This window comes from Heterodontus francisci, chromosome 13 (genome assembly GCF_036365525.1).
Source record: "Heterodontus francisci isolate sHetFra1 chromosome 13, sHetFra1.hap1, whole genome shotgun sequence".
NCBI classification, from domain to species: domain Eukaryota; kingdom Metazoa; phylum Chordata; class Chondrichthyes; order Heterodontiformes; family Heterodontidae; genus Heterodontus; species Heterodontus francisci.
This window is the reverse complement of record NC_090383.1, coordinates 64,275,298-64,291,125: the sequence shown is the minus strand read 5'-3', so window position 1 is coordinate 64,291,125 and position 15,828 is coordinate 64,275,298. Positions and strand designations below refer to the sequence as shown.

At 42.9% G+C, this 15,828-nt stretch overlaps 1 protein-coding gene across 6 annotated transcripts in view; it reads left to right on the top strand.

Moving 5' to 3' along the window:
- The window catches only part of cfap36 (cilia and flagella associated protein 36), a 134,323-nt gene that overhangs the window by 4,375 nt on the left and 114,120 nt on the right, over nt 1–15,828 (top strand). For 2 of the 6 annotated variants that reach the window (XM_068044900.1, XM_068044902.1), the window contains exons 3-4: nt 12,066–12,179; nt 12,371–12,472. In XM_068044900.1, coding sequence (XP_067901001.1) covers nt 12,066–12,179; nt 12,371–12,472 — 216 coding nt within the window. Of the gene's footprint in view, nt 1–12,065; nt 12,180–12,370; nt 12,473–15,828 lie in introns of those variants that run through there. The other 4 variants (XM_068044904.1, XM_068044906.1, XM_068044903.1 and 1 more) reach the window with 2 other exon arrangements.

Below are 15,828 nucleotides of genomic sequence, written 5' to 3'. Positions count from 1 at the left end.
CCAATACAGCTACAACACTGGCATCTTCGGCAATGTGGAAAATTGCTCAGGTATGTTCTGTACAGAAAAGGCAGGACAAGTCCAACCCAGCCAATTACCGCCCCAACAGTCTACTGTCAATCATCAGCAAAGTGATGGAAGGTGTCATCAACAGTGACATCAAGCGGCACTTGCTTAGCAATAACCTGCTCAGTGATGCTCAGTTTGAGTTCCACCATGGTCACTCAGTTCCTGAACTCATTACAGCCTTGGTTCAAACATGGCCAAAAGAGCTGAGCTCAGGAGGTGAGGTGAGAGTAACTGCCCTTAACATCAAGGCAGCATTTGACCGAGTATGGCATCAAGGAGCCCCAGCAAAATTGAAGTCAGTGGGAGTCGGTGGAAAACTCTCCGCTGGTTGGAGTCTTACCTAACGCAAAGGAAGATGTTTGTGGTTCTTGGAGTTCAGTCAGTTCAGCTACAGGACATCACTGCAGGAGTTCCTCAGGGTAGTGTCCTAGGCCCAAACATCTTCAGCTGCTTCATCAATGACCTTCCTTCAATCATAAGGTCAGAAGTGGGGATGTTCACTGATGATGGCACAATGTTCAGCACCATTCGTGACTCCTCAGATACTGAAGCAGTCCATATAGAAGTGCAGCAAGACCTGGACAATATCCAGGTTTGGGCTGATAAGTGGCAAGTAACATTCACGCCACACAAGTGCCAGGCAATGACCATCTCCCACAAGAGAGAATCTAACCATCTCCCCTTGACACTTAATGGCATTACCATTGATGAATCCCCCTATCAACATCCTAGGGGCTACCATTGACCAGAAACTGAACTGGAGTCGCCATATAAATACCATGGCTACAAGAGCAGGTCAGAGGCTAGGAATCCTGCGGCGAGGAACTCATCTCCTGACCCCCCCCCCCAAAGCCTGTTCACCAGCTACAAGGCACAAGTCAGGAGTGTGTTGGAATACTCTCCACTTGTCTGGATGGGTGTAGCTCCAACAACACTCAGGAAGCTCGACACCATCCAGGACAAAGCAGCCCGCTTGATTGGCACCCCATCCACAGACATTCACTCCCTCCACCATCAACACACAGTGGCAGCTGTGTGTACCATCTACAAGATGCACTGCAGCAATGCACCAAGGCTCATTAGACAGCACCTTCCAAACCTGCGACCTCTACCAACCAGAAGGATAAAGGCAGCAGATGCATGGGAACACCACCACCTGCAAGTTTCCCACCAAGTCATACACCAGCCTGACTTGGAACTGTATTGCCATTCCTTCACTGTCGCTGGGTCAAAATCCTGGAACTCCCTTCCTAACAGCACTGTGGGTGTACCTACCTCACAAGGACTGCAGCAGTTCAAGAAGGCATCTCACCACCACCTTCTCAAGGGCAGTTAGGGATGGGCAATAAATGCTGGCTTAGCCAGCGACGCCCACATCCCATGAATGAATTAAAAAAAAACTCTGTACCTCTATTTGCATAGTCGAGGACCCTATATGCCCGCACTGTCACCTTGAACTATTTGTGCCCATGTACCCCAGGGTCCTCTGCTCCTGCACCCCCTTTAGAATTGTATCCTTTATTTTATATTACCTTTCCTTGTTCTTCCTACCAAAATGTATCACTTCACACTTTTCTGCATTAAATTTCATCTGCCACATGTCTGCCCATTCCACCAACCTGTCTGTCCTCTTGAAGTCTATCACTATTCTCCTCATGGTTCACAATACTTCCAAGTTTTGTACCATCTGCAAATTTTGGAATTGTGCCCCGCACACCCAAGTCAAGATCATTAAAATAGATCAAGAAAAACAATGGTGCTAATACTAGCCCCTGGGGAATCCCACTGTATCCCTTCCAAGATCAGCCTTCAAATACAGTGCACAATTCCCAAAAGCCTCTGGTACAGCAGCTGCCTCATCATGCTCTTTATAAGTGGCTTAGCGCTCGCCCTTGATTTTTTTCCCTTTTCCCCTCCTCCACGTCTCCACCTCTGCGCCAGACACTCTGAGCCCTGTCTGAAAGACAAATGTTCACCACTGCTTCGTATTCATGCTACCAGTGTCCCTTTTTATCCCATGGGCTTCAGCTTTGCTGGCAAGCCTGTTATATGGCACTTTATCAAATGCCTTTTGGAAAACAATGTACGCCACATCAACTGTATTACCCTCCTTAACCATCTCTGTTACTTCATTGAAAAACTCAAGCAAGTTAGTTAAAAACGATTTGTCCTTAACATATCCGTTCTGGCTTTCCTTAATTAATCCACATTTGTCAAACTGACTGTCAATTTTGTTCCGGATGATCATTTCTAAAGGTGTTCCCATCACCCACCAGGGTGGGTAAACTGACTGGCCTGTAGTTGTTGGGTTTATCCTTACACCCTTTTTTTGAACAAAGGTGTAATATTTGCAATTCTCCAGTCCTCTGCCACCATCCCTGCATCTAAGGAGGATTGGGAGATTATGGTCAGTACCTCCACAATTTCCACCCCTATGTCACCTCAGTACCCTCAGATGCATCTGATCTGGTCCTGGTGACATCAAATTTATGGACAGTAGTGTTTCAACTGTCTCCTCTTTCATTGCAGCTTTGGCAGCATCTTCTTCCTTCATAAAGACTGATACAAATTAGTCATTTAGTATGTCAGCCATGCCCTCTGCTTCCGTATGTGAATCCTGTTTAGTCCCTAATTGGCCCTGCTCCTCCTTTTACCACCCTTTTTCTATTTGTATGCCTATTGAAGGCTTTTGGATTCCCTTTTATGTTGGCTGATAAACTCTTCTCATATTGTCTTTTTGCTGCTCTTAGTTCAGAGGGGAAGTGAAAAAAGAAATTCTCACTTGTATTATCAACCTGACATATGCCATACGCACCCTTTTTCTTCTTCATCTTACTCTCCATCTTTTTCATCCTCCAGGGAGCTCTGGCTTTGTTTGCCTTACTTTTCCTTCCCGTGGGAATGTACCTCGAATGTATCTGAACTATCTCCTCTTCAAAGGTAGCCCATTGGTCAATTACAGTTTTGCCTGCCAATCCATGATTCCAGTTTATCTGGGCCAGATGTGTTCTCACCCCACTGAAATTGGCCCTCCCCCAATTAATTATTTTTACTCTGGATTGCTCTTTCTCTTTTTCCATGGCTAACCTAAACCTTATGATATTATGTTCGCTGTCACCTAAATGTTCCCCTACTGACACTTGATTCACTTGGCCCACCTTATTCCCTAGAAACAGATCCAGCAAATGCTCCTCATTGGACTGGAAACTTACTTACTGATGTAGAAAATTCTCCTGAACATGTCTCAGAAACTTGCACCTTCCCCCCCCCAACTCTGCCCGTTTCTATTACTATTACTATCCCAGTCTATATGAGGATAACCCTTCTACTCCTCTACTCCTATTCGTTCACAGATTGCACACTGGGAAATTCTGCGAAGTGCACCTGCTCAGAAGGTGCAGTTGTAATTGAAAACTCTGTGCAACTGTTGAGATACAAATATTCAAAGACAAGGCTAAGGTTTTAAAGTAAAACTTTAATGTAGCTTGTCATGTTTCAAAATTCATAACTATTTGACTTGAGGGATTTCTGATGTAAGCTATAATGTTTTTTTTTATTTATTCATTTCATGGGATGTGAACGTTGCTGGCCAGGCCAGCATTTATTGCCCATCCCTAATTGCCCATGAGAAGGTGGTGGTGAGCCGCCTACTTGAACCACTGCAGCCCATGTGGGGTAGGTACACCCACAGTTGTATTAGGAAGGGAGTTCCAGGATTTTGACCCAGCGACAGTGAAGGAACAGCGATAATAGTTCCAAGTCAGGATGACGTATGGCCTGGAGGGGAACTTGCAGGTGGTGATGTTCCCACGCATCTGCTGCCCTTGTCCTTCTAGGTGGTAGAGGTCGCAGGTTTGGAAGGTTCTGCCTAAGGAACCTTGGTGTGTTGCTGCAGTGCATCTTGTAGGTGGTACACACTACCGACACTGTGCGTTGGTGGAGGGAGTGAATGTTTGTGGACGGGGTGTTAATCAAGCAGGCTGCTTTGTCCTGGAGGGTATTGAGCTTCTTGAGTGTTGTTGGAGCTGCACCCATCCAGGCAAGTGGAGAGTATTCCATCACACTCCTGACTTGTGCCGTGTAGATGGTGGACAGGCTTTGGGGAGTCAGGTGGTAAGTTCCTCGCCACAGGATTTCTAGCCTCTGACCTGCTCTTGTAGCCACGGTATTTATAAGGCGTCTCCAGTTCAGTTTCTGGTCAATGGTATCCCCCAGGGCGTTGATAGTGCGGGATTCAGCAATCGTAATGCTGTTGAATGTCAAGGGTAAATGGTTAGATTCTCTCCTGTTGGAGGTGGTCATTGCCTGGCACTTGGTCTTGCTGCATTTCTACATGGACTGCTTCACTATCTGAGGAGTCACGAATGGTGCTGAACATTGTGCAATCATCAGCGAACATCCCCACTTCTGACCTTATGATTGAAGGAAGGTCATTGATGAAGCAGCTGAAGATGTTTGGGCCTAGGACACTACCCTGAGGAACTCCTGCAGTGATGTCCTGGAGCTGAGATGATTGACCTCCAACAACCACAAACATCTTCCTTTGCGCTCGGTACAATTCCAACCAGCGGAGAGTTTTCCCCCGATTCCCGTTGACTTCAGTTTTGCTGGGGCTCCTTGATGCCATACTCTGTCAAATGCTGCCTTGATGTTAAGGGCAGTCGCTCTCACCTCACCTCCTGAGTTCAGCTCTTTTGTCCATGTTTGAGCCAAGGCTGTAATGAGTTCAGGAGCTGAGTGGCCCTGGTGGAACCCAAACTGAGCATCACTGAACAGGTTATTGCTAAGCAAGTGCCGTTGATAGCACTGTCAACTGAGTTTTGAGAGTAGACTGATGGGGTGGTAATTGGCCGGGTTGGATTTGCCCTACTTTTTGTGTATAGTACATACCTGAGCAATTTTGCACATTGCCGTGTAGATGCCAATGTTGTAGCTGTACTGGAACAGCTTGGCTAGGGGCGCGGCAAGTTGTGGAGCACAGGTCTTCAGTACTATTGCCAGAATGTTGTCAGGGCCCATAGCCTTTGCAGTATCCAGTGCCTTCGATCGTTTCTTGATATCACGCGGAGTGAATCGAATTGGCTGAGGACTGGAATCTGTGATGCTGGAGACGTCAGGAGGAGGTCGAAAATGCTGACGTGTTGTGTTTCGCAACCACCATGCTAAATGGGATAAATTTCGAACAGATCTAGCAGTGCAAAACTGGGCATCCATGAGGCGCTGTGGACCATCAGCAGCAGCAGCAGAATTGTACTCAACCACAATCTGTATCCTCATGGCCCAGCATATCCCCCACTCTACCATTACCATCAAACTGGGGGATCTACCCTGGTTCAATGAAGAGGGCATGCCAGGGGCAGAACCAGGCATACCTCAAAATGAGCTATCAACCTGGAGAAACTACAACCCAGGACTACTTGCATGCCAGACAGCATAAGCAGCATGCGATAGACAGCTAAGCAATCCCACAGCCAACAGATCAGATCTGTGCTCTGCAATCTTGCTACATCCAGTCATGAATGCTGGTGGGCAATTAAACAACTAACAGGAGGAGGCGCCTTCACAAATATCCCTATCCTCAATGATGGGGGAGCCCAGCACATCAGTGCAAAAGACAAGGCTGAAGCATTTACAACAATCTTCAGCCAGAAGATGGCAGTTTCAGGATTTTAATTTATTCATAAAGATCCAGCATCCTTTTTTTACACCTTGATAGGCAGGCAGAACCCACTGAGACAGAGGAGATAGATATTTTGATAAATTCACCTGGAAGTTAATAAGCCAGTCATCAAAACTCATACATATTATCATATCAGAGCAAATGGATTATTCATTTTGTCCATTTAGGTGATTCAAGCAAGTGTTTATATTTGCTTTGTGAAATTAAGGCCATTCCAGAATGCTGAGTGGGAGTTGTTTGGGAGAGATCTATTCTGGGATAGTCATAGCCAATTTAGCAATACTACTGGCCGACCTCTGAACAGGAAAGGAGTCAGCGGTCAAGCTACCAATATCTTACCCAGGTAGGGAACAAAAAAAGAGAAACAATTGGATGCAGGGAGAATTGCACCATACAGTTTTCTGGCCGAGGTAGGCCCATAGCAATAGATGTGTCCATTAAGAAGAAAGTACTTGTTTGAGAGACACTTATGCATTTAAATTAGCCAACATATATAATTTAACCTGCCTTCTTATGGCACCTGTCATTTTGAAAAACAATGATGTATGTGGCAAAGCAATTCAGTTACTTTGCATGTTGCAACATTGCAAGTAGCTGAAGATTTCAAATCTCTAGCAACAGTCATTGTTACAGATGACGTAGACGTAAATCATGGACAGATGACGCCCCCGCACAATTAACTCTTAAAGCCTCATATGCTTTCCTCCTTGCTTGCTTCTTTCATCTCTCAACTGCCTCTGTTCAACTTCTTTGGCTCCCAATGCAGCATTTGGGAAGAAGAAAACTAAACAAGAGACTCTCATGCCTGCCAGACATTGTCTATATGTGACACAGCAGCACGCTCAGAACACACATTTGATAGAGCCATATCTTGACATTCAGTGTTAATTTAATACTATTCCACACGCTTAGTTAATTGGTGAATATGGTTGTTGCCTTTCCGATGCAAGACTTTAGCTCATCATCTCGCGACAAATTAGCCGATACACAAGTTCTGTTACCTAGGATCAACTGAAACAACATCTAGTGTGATGTTAGCTATTGAAACTTCTGGTGAAAAGCCATTGCAAAATTGTTTACTGAAAGGACCTATTGTTTTCTTCGTTCTGTGATACATAGCTGTACGTCTCATTTTCAAAGGATGTTTGTATCTTTGTGCACAGAACTAGCCAATATGATTGAGCATATTTCCTTATTGATCATTGCAATTTAATGTCTTTTTTGCTTCAATTGAAGCTTTATTCGTAGGCTATGGTATTTAACCGTTGAACGTTGTAGTGTAATAGGTTACTGCACATTCGCACAACTCTAAATAAGTTTTTGGAGAAAGCAATCATGGCAATTTGTAACTGTGCATAACTAATGAGGCAGTTTCTTTGGTCCAGTAAAACTGAAAGGAAAACAGCTGCTGTTGCAGAAAACAACATTTTAATATTTGTTTCTATATAAAATAGACATGATATGCTAGTAAGTCAACAAATATAAAGAAAATATATACAGATTTCTCAGTATTTATGATCTGATACCTGTAGAAATGTGATAACTCCCTTTGAATGTTGCATGCTGTCCCTGTTTTTATTTTTCACCTTTTTCTCTTGCCCTCTGATTTTTTTCCTTTTTCTTCTACCCTCACTTGATTGTTTCATGTTTGCCTGTGCCAGTTACAAGAGAGCAAACAGATGGTGCAGGTGTGATGTTGGACATTTAAGAACTAAGAACTTCTCTTTGGCAGCTTCCTTAAATGACATGTGTTGGTATTTTTGACTGGGGACCCAATATCCACATTTGCCCTGATCCCAAGCAGAGGCTCAGAGTTCTAGAGTTTGTCCTGATCCCAAGTAGAGGCTCAGAGTTCTAGAGTTGGTGTTGACAGAGGGGGTCAAGCTCTAAGAGGAGTGTATAGCCTATTGTTTAAAAAATGCCATCTGTCAAAGACATTGTCTATGTTGTCGGTGCTTCGTTTGAATTAGCAATTTAAATGGCATCTTTTGAAAGAAATCTGATGACAAACATGGACCTTATTTTAAATTTAAGTTTTAAACTGATTAGCGATAAATTTTTTGACATTCTTAAATTTAGCAACAAAAATATTGATGGGTACAAAGCATGTGTTCATCACTTTATACTAGCATCCAATTTTTTTTTGCTGAACTTGAGAATTGAAGGAAAATATACTTAAAATTTTAATGCAATTCAAATTTGAACTATGTTTACACTCAAATGTTTGTCTCTTTTTTTTGTTGAATATAGTACCTTCTTAAAAATCCATTTAAAAGTGTGGAATGAGAGGAGGTTGCATAGGGCTTTCCTTCCATTGATCATCTACGGTTACAGTCCAGCTCACTTATTTAGAGTACTGTAAACTGTGGCTTATGCTAGAGAAATAATGACATGCTAACTATACACACTGTTATTAATTCGCACATTGGCCAGCACGTTCAGGGGTTTAAAAGACATGCCATGAGTATGAATCTCCAGAACTGGCTGGTTGTTATCTGTCCCTGTGCTGTTTGCTTCATTCCTTGACTCTGGCTTGTTGTTTATCCTGCCCCCACTCGCCTTGCCCTACCATTGGCGAATGTGCCTTTAGCCACCTAGGCCCCACACTTTGGAATTCTGTCTCTCAACCTCCTTCTCCTCCTTTAATACCTGCCTTAAAACCACATATTTGACCAAGGTTTTAATTTCCCCTCATAATATCTCTGGCTTTGGCTTGGCAACGGTTTGTTTCTAATTGCGCTTCCGCACAATGCCTTGCAACACTAATCTGTATTGAAACAATGGGGTGGATCTTGCTCGCAAATTAATGCTGCGTTAATGTGCAAATTGGCCAGAAAGTTCACGGGATTAAGAGCTACATCATGAGTTACAAATCTCCAGAACTTGCAGGTCGATTTACAGCAATTTAGAGTTTACTTCGTACAAATGGCATCTTGCGCTTATCCTCTTGATTATTTTTACTGGATTTGTACATGAATTGCTCCCAAAAGTTAGTGCTGGAACTTAACAATGTAAGCACCTTTTTAATGATGCAAAAATGCAAATCAACCTCTGGATCAGAAAGGAAACCATTTAAACTGTTCAGTATCATTTCTGAATTTTAAATGTTAGAATCTATTATAAAGGATGTGATAACTAGATACTTAGAAAATAATGTGATTGGGCAGAGTCAACATAGATTTATGAAAGGGCAATCATGTTTGACAAACCTGTTGGAGTTTTTTTGAGGATGTTATTTGCAGCATAGATAAAGGAGAACCAGTGGATGTGGTGTATTTGGATTTTCAGAAGACTTTTGATAAGGTCCCACACAGGAGCAAAATTACAGCATATGGGATTGGGGATAATATACTGATACGGATTGAGAATTGGTAAACAGACAGAAAACAGAGATTGGGAATAAGCGGGTCATTCTCAGGATGGCAGGCTATTACGAGTGGGGTACCGCAAGAATCAGTGTTGGAGCCACAGCTGTTCACAATCTATATCAATGATTTGGATGTGGGGACCAAATGTAATATTTCCAAATTTGCTCATGACACAAAACTAGGTGGAAATGTAAGTTGTGAGGAGGATGCAAGGAGGCTTCAAAGGACTTGGACAGACTAAGTGAATGGGCAAGAACATGGCAGATGGAATATAATGTGAATAGGTGTGAAGTTTTTCACTTTGGTAGAAAAAAAGCAGAAAAACAAAATGGTGAGAGGTTGGGAAGTGTCGATGTCCAAAGGGAGCCTTTGTCCTTGTTCATGAGTCACAAAATGCTAGCAGGCAGGTGCAGCAAGCAACTAGAAAGACCAATGGTATGCTGGCCTTCATCACAAGGGGTTTTGACTACAGGAGTAAAGAAGTCTTGCTGCAATTGTGTAGATCCTTGGTGAGATCACACCTGGAATATTGTGTACAGTTTCTGTCTACTTACCTAAGGAATGATATACTTGTCATAGAAGGAGTGAAACAGATGTTCACCAGACTAATTCCTGGGATGGTGGGATTGTTTTATGAGGAGAGACTGAGGAAACTGGGCCTGTATTCGCTAGAGTTTCCAAGAATGAGAAGTGATCTCGTTGAAACTTAGAAAATTCTTGCAGGGTGTGACAGGGTTCATGCAGATAGGATGTTTCCCCTGGCTGGTAAGTCTAGTACCAAGGGGACATAGTCTCAGAATAAGACTGAGATGAGGAGGAATTTCTTCACTCAAAGGGTGGTGAATCTTTGGAATTCTCTACCCCAGAAGGCAGTGGAAGCTCAATCATTGAGCATGTTCAAGACTGAAATCAGTAGATATCTAGATACTAATGACATCAAGGGACATGAGGATAGTGTGGGAAAGTGGCATTGAGGTAGATGATCAACCATAATCTAATTGAACGGTGGAGCAGGTTCGACGGGCTGAATCGCCTACTCCTGTGTTCCTATTTTTAAAAAAGTTAAACATTTTGAGTCATAGAGAGATACAGCACCGAAACAGGCCCTTCGGCCCAACGAGTCCACGCCGACCATCAACCACCCATTTATACTAATCCTACATTAATCCCATTTTTTCCCTCTCACATCCCCACCTTCCCTCAATTCTCCTACCACCTACCTACACGAGGGGCAATTTTTACAATGGCCAATTTACCTATCAACCTGCAAGTCTTTGGCATGTGGGAGGAAACCGGAGCACCCGGAGGAAACCCACGCGGTCACAGGGAGAACTTGCAAACTCTGCACAGGCAGTGCCCAGAACCGAATCCAGGTCGCTGGAGCTGTGAAGCTGCGGTGCTAGCCACTGCGCCGCCCCTTTAATTTTAACTTTCTTTCTTTTCCTTTCTCTCATCATCCAATCTTTCCCTCGCTTTATTTCTCTTTCTGTACTAGATTTGACACTAATTCACCATCCTTCTCCATTGTTCCTCTGTTTCTTTCTCAATTCTTAAATCTCATTGATTTAGGAGATGCGCTATTGGTCTTGCTGTTCATTAGGCTCCCAGATGCCTTTGCCACGCTATTATAAGCCTGCACTTCCAGCACGTTATGGTGCAAAAAAAGAAATTCAAGCTGAAGGGTACAGGACAAAGATTACTAACATCATGAGCTGCTGCATGTTCTGACCCATTAAGAAAAATATAACTTTTTTTAATGTCTCTCTCTGAAAATAAAAAGATGCCTGTATATTTAATTCAGATATCCAGCATCCACAGTATTCTTGCCACTGTATATACAAATTAGTTTATCGTTTTTCTGTCTTAATGTTATAAAATGAGTAATTGTTCTGTTGTTTCTATCTAACTTGGTAGGCTGGATTTTATAAGGCCCCCAACGTCAGGAGTCGTGGCGGGAAGGTCCAGAAAATCCTTCCGCGAGAGGCCTACCATGCTCTATGACGCCGGGAAGGCATCACCCCATTTTGCCGGTGGTGACGGGGCCTGGGAGCCCCCCCACCCCCCACCATTTGGCAAAAAAACCTAATCTGCACATGTAAATACATTTTAATGAATGCTTAATAGCCTACCTTTCAGCGACAGCCGTCCTACGCTGATATTCCGGCTGTTAACACTGGTGGGGAGGGGGGAGGAGTGAAATTTTCAGGGGTGTGGGGAGTGGGGATAACTTCTGTTGGCTGAGGGGATGGTGGGAAGGGATTGAAGGGCAAAGGGAACCAAGTTCGGAGGGCAAAGCTGGTGATGGGAAGAAAAGTTTTTTCTGTGTGGAAAAGACATTAAATGGTCATTGTGGGGGTGGCTTTGATCTATTATTAAAGTTATAACTTTTTACATTTTCCCTCCATGTCACTTTAAAAATTAAAATTGCCGGTAAGGGCTTGAAGCCCTTTAAGAATGGTGTGGCGCCGGACGCTGTTGCCGGGGACGGAGCTGCCACCCCCTCTACGTCATCGGGGGCGGTTGTTCTGCCTCCTCCACGTAAATGAGCTGCCGCGCGAAATGTCGCAGTGACTCAGTGGCGCACATGTTGCGCTTGTGCCACACCTTTTTTGATGCTTTCAAAATTCAGCCTGGTGTGTTTACATCATGAAACTGCTTCCATTGGATTGAGTTAGTTCACGTTCCAGCTATTTTCACTGTAGTTTGGTGGATAATACCTGGCTCTTCTGTCTTGAATGATCAAATAAATTATGTGGCATAATATGTGCTTGGAAGATGTAGCGAGGAATTAAGTTGTATGCTCTGAAGTAAATTTATATTGTTTGTATGAACATTTAATTGGCCCCTGAGAATGCAGTTTTGTGCAATGATCTGCACGATAATTGAAACTTGCATAGGAAAATAAATATATTTATCTGTTCATTATTGGTCACATAACTTGTCTCTAGTTTGCAGCTGGTCATCTGCCTCCTCTCTTTATAATTGGCACAGGAAAACATGGAACAAAAAAGATGATAAAGCCAGAGACGCCAGAAGAAAAAAAAAGAATGCAAGTGAGAAAGGTGATAAATAAAAACAGAGAACATGCAACATCCAAAGGGGTCATCACATTTCTGTTGGCAGTTGATATTGTAAAATGCTCTTCCTTTTCAATACTTTGAACCTGCCTGAAATTTTCAAATTTGCAAGAGCTAAATGTTAAGTTTAAGTTCACTTGTCTTTTGCATATTTAATGTATCTTATTGTACTGTAGGTAGAACAATTGTTAGAGAGCTATCTCCAAGATGTTGGGATCCAGGAGGACCAGTTTTTGGAAGCCTGCAATTCCCCACTTGCACAATCCGAGTCATTTCAGGTAAACAAAACTACATTCTGTCAATCCCTTATTTAGGTTAAAATTCTCAGCCTAGATGTTATAATTGACCAATACTTTGTGAAATGCACAATATGAATTACAGAAAAGAACAAGGGCTGGAATTTTATCCCCCCCCCCCACCCCCCCCCGTCCTCAAAGAGCAGGCTGGTGCCACGGGTGGGAGGCTCGGCCGGCCCTTCCCGACCCGCTCCTGCCTCCACTGCCATTGTACGCGGGGTGGCAGCGGCAAGAACCAGCCCGCCCACCCCAGGCCAATCAAAGCCCTTAAGTGGCCAGTTAACAGCCACTTAAGGGCCTCCGCCTGCCGCCACGGGGATTTTACCATTGGCAGACGGGCAACCCAGGCCTGAGAAAAGCCACCTGTAAAAAGTAGGCGGCCTTCTGACAGCCTGGGGGGTGGGGGGCGACCCTCCTGATCGGGTACTATGTGCCCAATGGATTTCCGCCCCCGATGCCCCTAGGCCCAACACGGCCCCCCCCCCCCCACTCCTCTAGTTGGTCCCCCCCCACCCCCGGTAGCGCTGCTGGGGCTAAGAGCTGCTGGCCCGCTGATTGGCCGGCAGCTCCATTAGGCAGGACTTCCCACCTAAGACCAATTAAGGGCTTGGGAACAGTCAAATCCAGTCTGGATCCCCAGGCCCCGTGGGATTGCCACTGACTTTTTGGTCGGTGGACGGCTCCCGTCTGACCAGCACAAAATTCCGGCCAAGGTGTAACTTGGCATGTTTTTTTTTCTGAAGAATTATTATAATTTTGTGTCTCATTAGTTACATTTTCTCTTCCTCAGTGCAAACAATTACTCTTTTAAGCAAGCCCTTGTCCCAATGAGTCAAACCATGACCTTGTGTGCAAAATACCTGATAAGGTGGCATGCCTGGTGTGAATAATAAACTCCTTATTCTGCTGATTAGCTCACAGAAATAGCTTTGATCTTTTAACTCTAACAGATGGGAAAGATAACTTGCTGGTAGACTGTGTCAGGCAACAAGTATAAATCAAGTTTATTATGAACTGAAAATTATCAGAATCCGAGAGCAAAAACAGATTTCACAAGATTACAAAATTTTGCTTACAGTTGCTATTCAAAAACAATAATGCTTGGAAATTCTGTTTTATTTCTATAGTGTTACATCTATGTTACAAAGATTATGTATGAATTGGCTATTCCTTTATTTCACCCCATGTCATACAGCCTGACAACTGACATGGACTGAATAAAAGTGGACAACACTGGAAAATGCATATGCCTAGATATATTTGATCTTAAAAACTGTTTCCCTGGAGTAATCCTTAGGACATTGCACATGAAATTTGCCAGAGGAATATGCTTAATAGAAACCCCGTAAAACAAAATGATAAGCTAGCAGTCTGTTGTATTCAAAAGACAAATAACTGGATAGATACAGGAAATGTTCTGATGAGAGATGATTGCAAAAATGTTCCTGCATTTTTCATTTGGGATTCCTTATTGCTAAAAACAGGATGTGAAAAGTTAATGCAGCTCACACAGGATTTAGCTGGGTCTTAGCTAGCAATTTTCTGCTAAATTGAGTTGGTTTACATCACAGTTTAAGGTGTAAGAAGGGTCACTGCATATTGTTACAACCAACCGCTCCCAGTCAAAGCCCCCGATCAAAATATACGATTCTGATTATGGTGGGAGAAATGCACTGTTAATTCAATCCCATCGCTCCACAGATCACCTAACATATCATTTAAAACTTTCCAAATTAAAGAAAGACCCAGCCAAATTGTATGATCTATTAACCCCCGAATGAGGCTAACCAAAACGGGTGTCTTTAAATCAAAAAATTAACTGTTTAATTAGAAGAATTAAATTCTTCAACACTACAAAGATATAAACAACATTTAAAATAGAAAAAATTAGAGTCCTTGCAAATTTACAGTCCAGTGTTGCTTGAAGTCCTCACAGTCATCTGATGCGGGAAAAAAGGTTCTTCCACAGTAGAACAGTCCATAGTCTAAATTCAGCAGTAGGTGATGCTTTCTTCTCCAGCGAATTTCAACAATTAATGACCTGCAAACACTTTCAATAGAATCAAGCTGACTTTAGAGTTTTTGAGGGAGAAAAGATTGTTACAGTCTAATTTCACTTTCTTCAATTTAAATTACCAGAGATCTCTGTTTTGGCTTGACCTTTTTTTAGAATTTTGAGAGAGAATAATTAAACAGACTAAATTTCTCTTCCTTCAGTTTAAATGGTTCAGAGCTCTTTTTCAGGTGCTAATACCACAGCTGTCCTCTGTCTGTATTCTGTTAGAACAAACGGTCTTCAACTAAAAAGCCAGTTCAAAATTGAATTGTAACAAATGTATCACTTAATACTCACTCCCGGTGGCTGTATCTATGGTAACAAGAATGCACCCTTTGAATCGCAGTCTCCAAATGGCTGTTTCTAAGGCAACGGAAATGCACCTTCCTATAACTCCTGAGGCTTGCTGGTTCTTAAAACAATACTGATCCTTTGCAAGCCTTAAAGGCAAACCGCATATTCCCCCAAAAAACGACAGGACCATGACAATATGCATTATTCTTTAGAAGCGCTTTGTGACCTCTTACTGCTTAGTTGTCGTTTGAGTCGATCTACTTGGTTTGACATGTTGGGGACATTTTGCAGTCTGGCTCTTAATTGACCAAAGTCTTTGGGAGGTGGTGGTTGTATTTGGGTGGACAAACATTTCAGGTATGAGCCAAGAATGGCTGTTCATCTAAAATAATTTGAGATGCAGTCATTCCTTGCCTTTTTGTTTCTGCATAACATCATTGGGGTTCCGATCCTATTTTTATACGTAGGTTTTCCTGAGAAAGCAGTGTTTCAGTCTTTTAGCCAGGAGCCTAACAGTTGTTCTGTGTCAGATCAGCAGGGGATCTAGGCCAGATTAATGCTACAGCAAGTAAGCATCTACTTGGGAAGCAAGTGGTATCTTTTATTTAATGTATCATGGAGAATAGAGAAATGTAGGTTTCACTGTTTTATAGCTGTCACAGAGAGTTCACATTTTTGCTAAAACGTGAGAATCTATATTTTTGAAAAACTGAAAAGAATTTCAGTGGACGTTGAAACATCTGGAGATAGCTGAACTTTATGGATGCTTTTTTTTTAAAAAAAAAGCAAGATCAACAAGAGGTTCCTGGTTTTGACCAGTGAACAAATATTGGAAACCAACAAGGGGTTTGACCTAAGGAGCTACCCTTTGTGTGATGAGAGAATTTATGATTTAGCATGTGACTTTGTTTCTGGAAAAGTTTCGTCTCATTTTTGAACTTTAAAAGTCAGTGGGTTTGGACTAAAGCAGGCAATTGGAATTTGATGT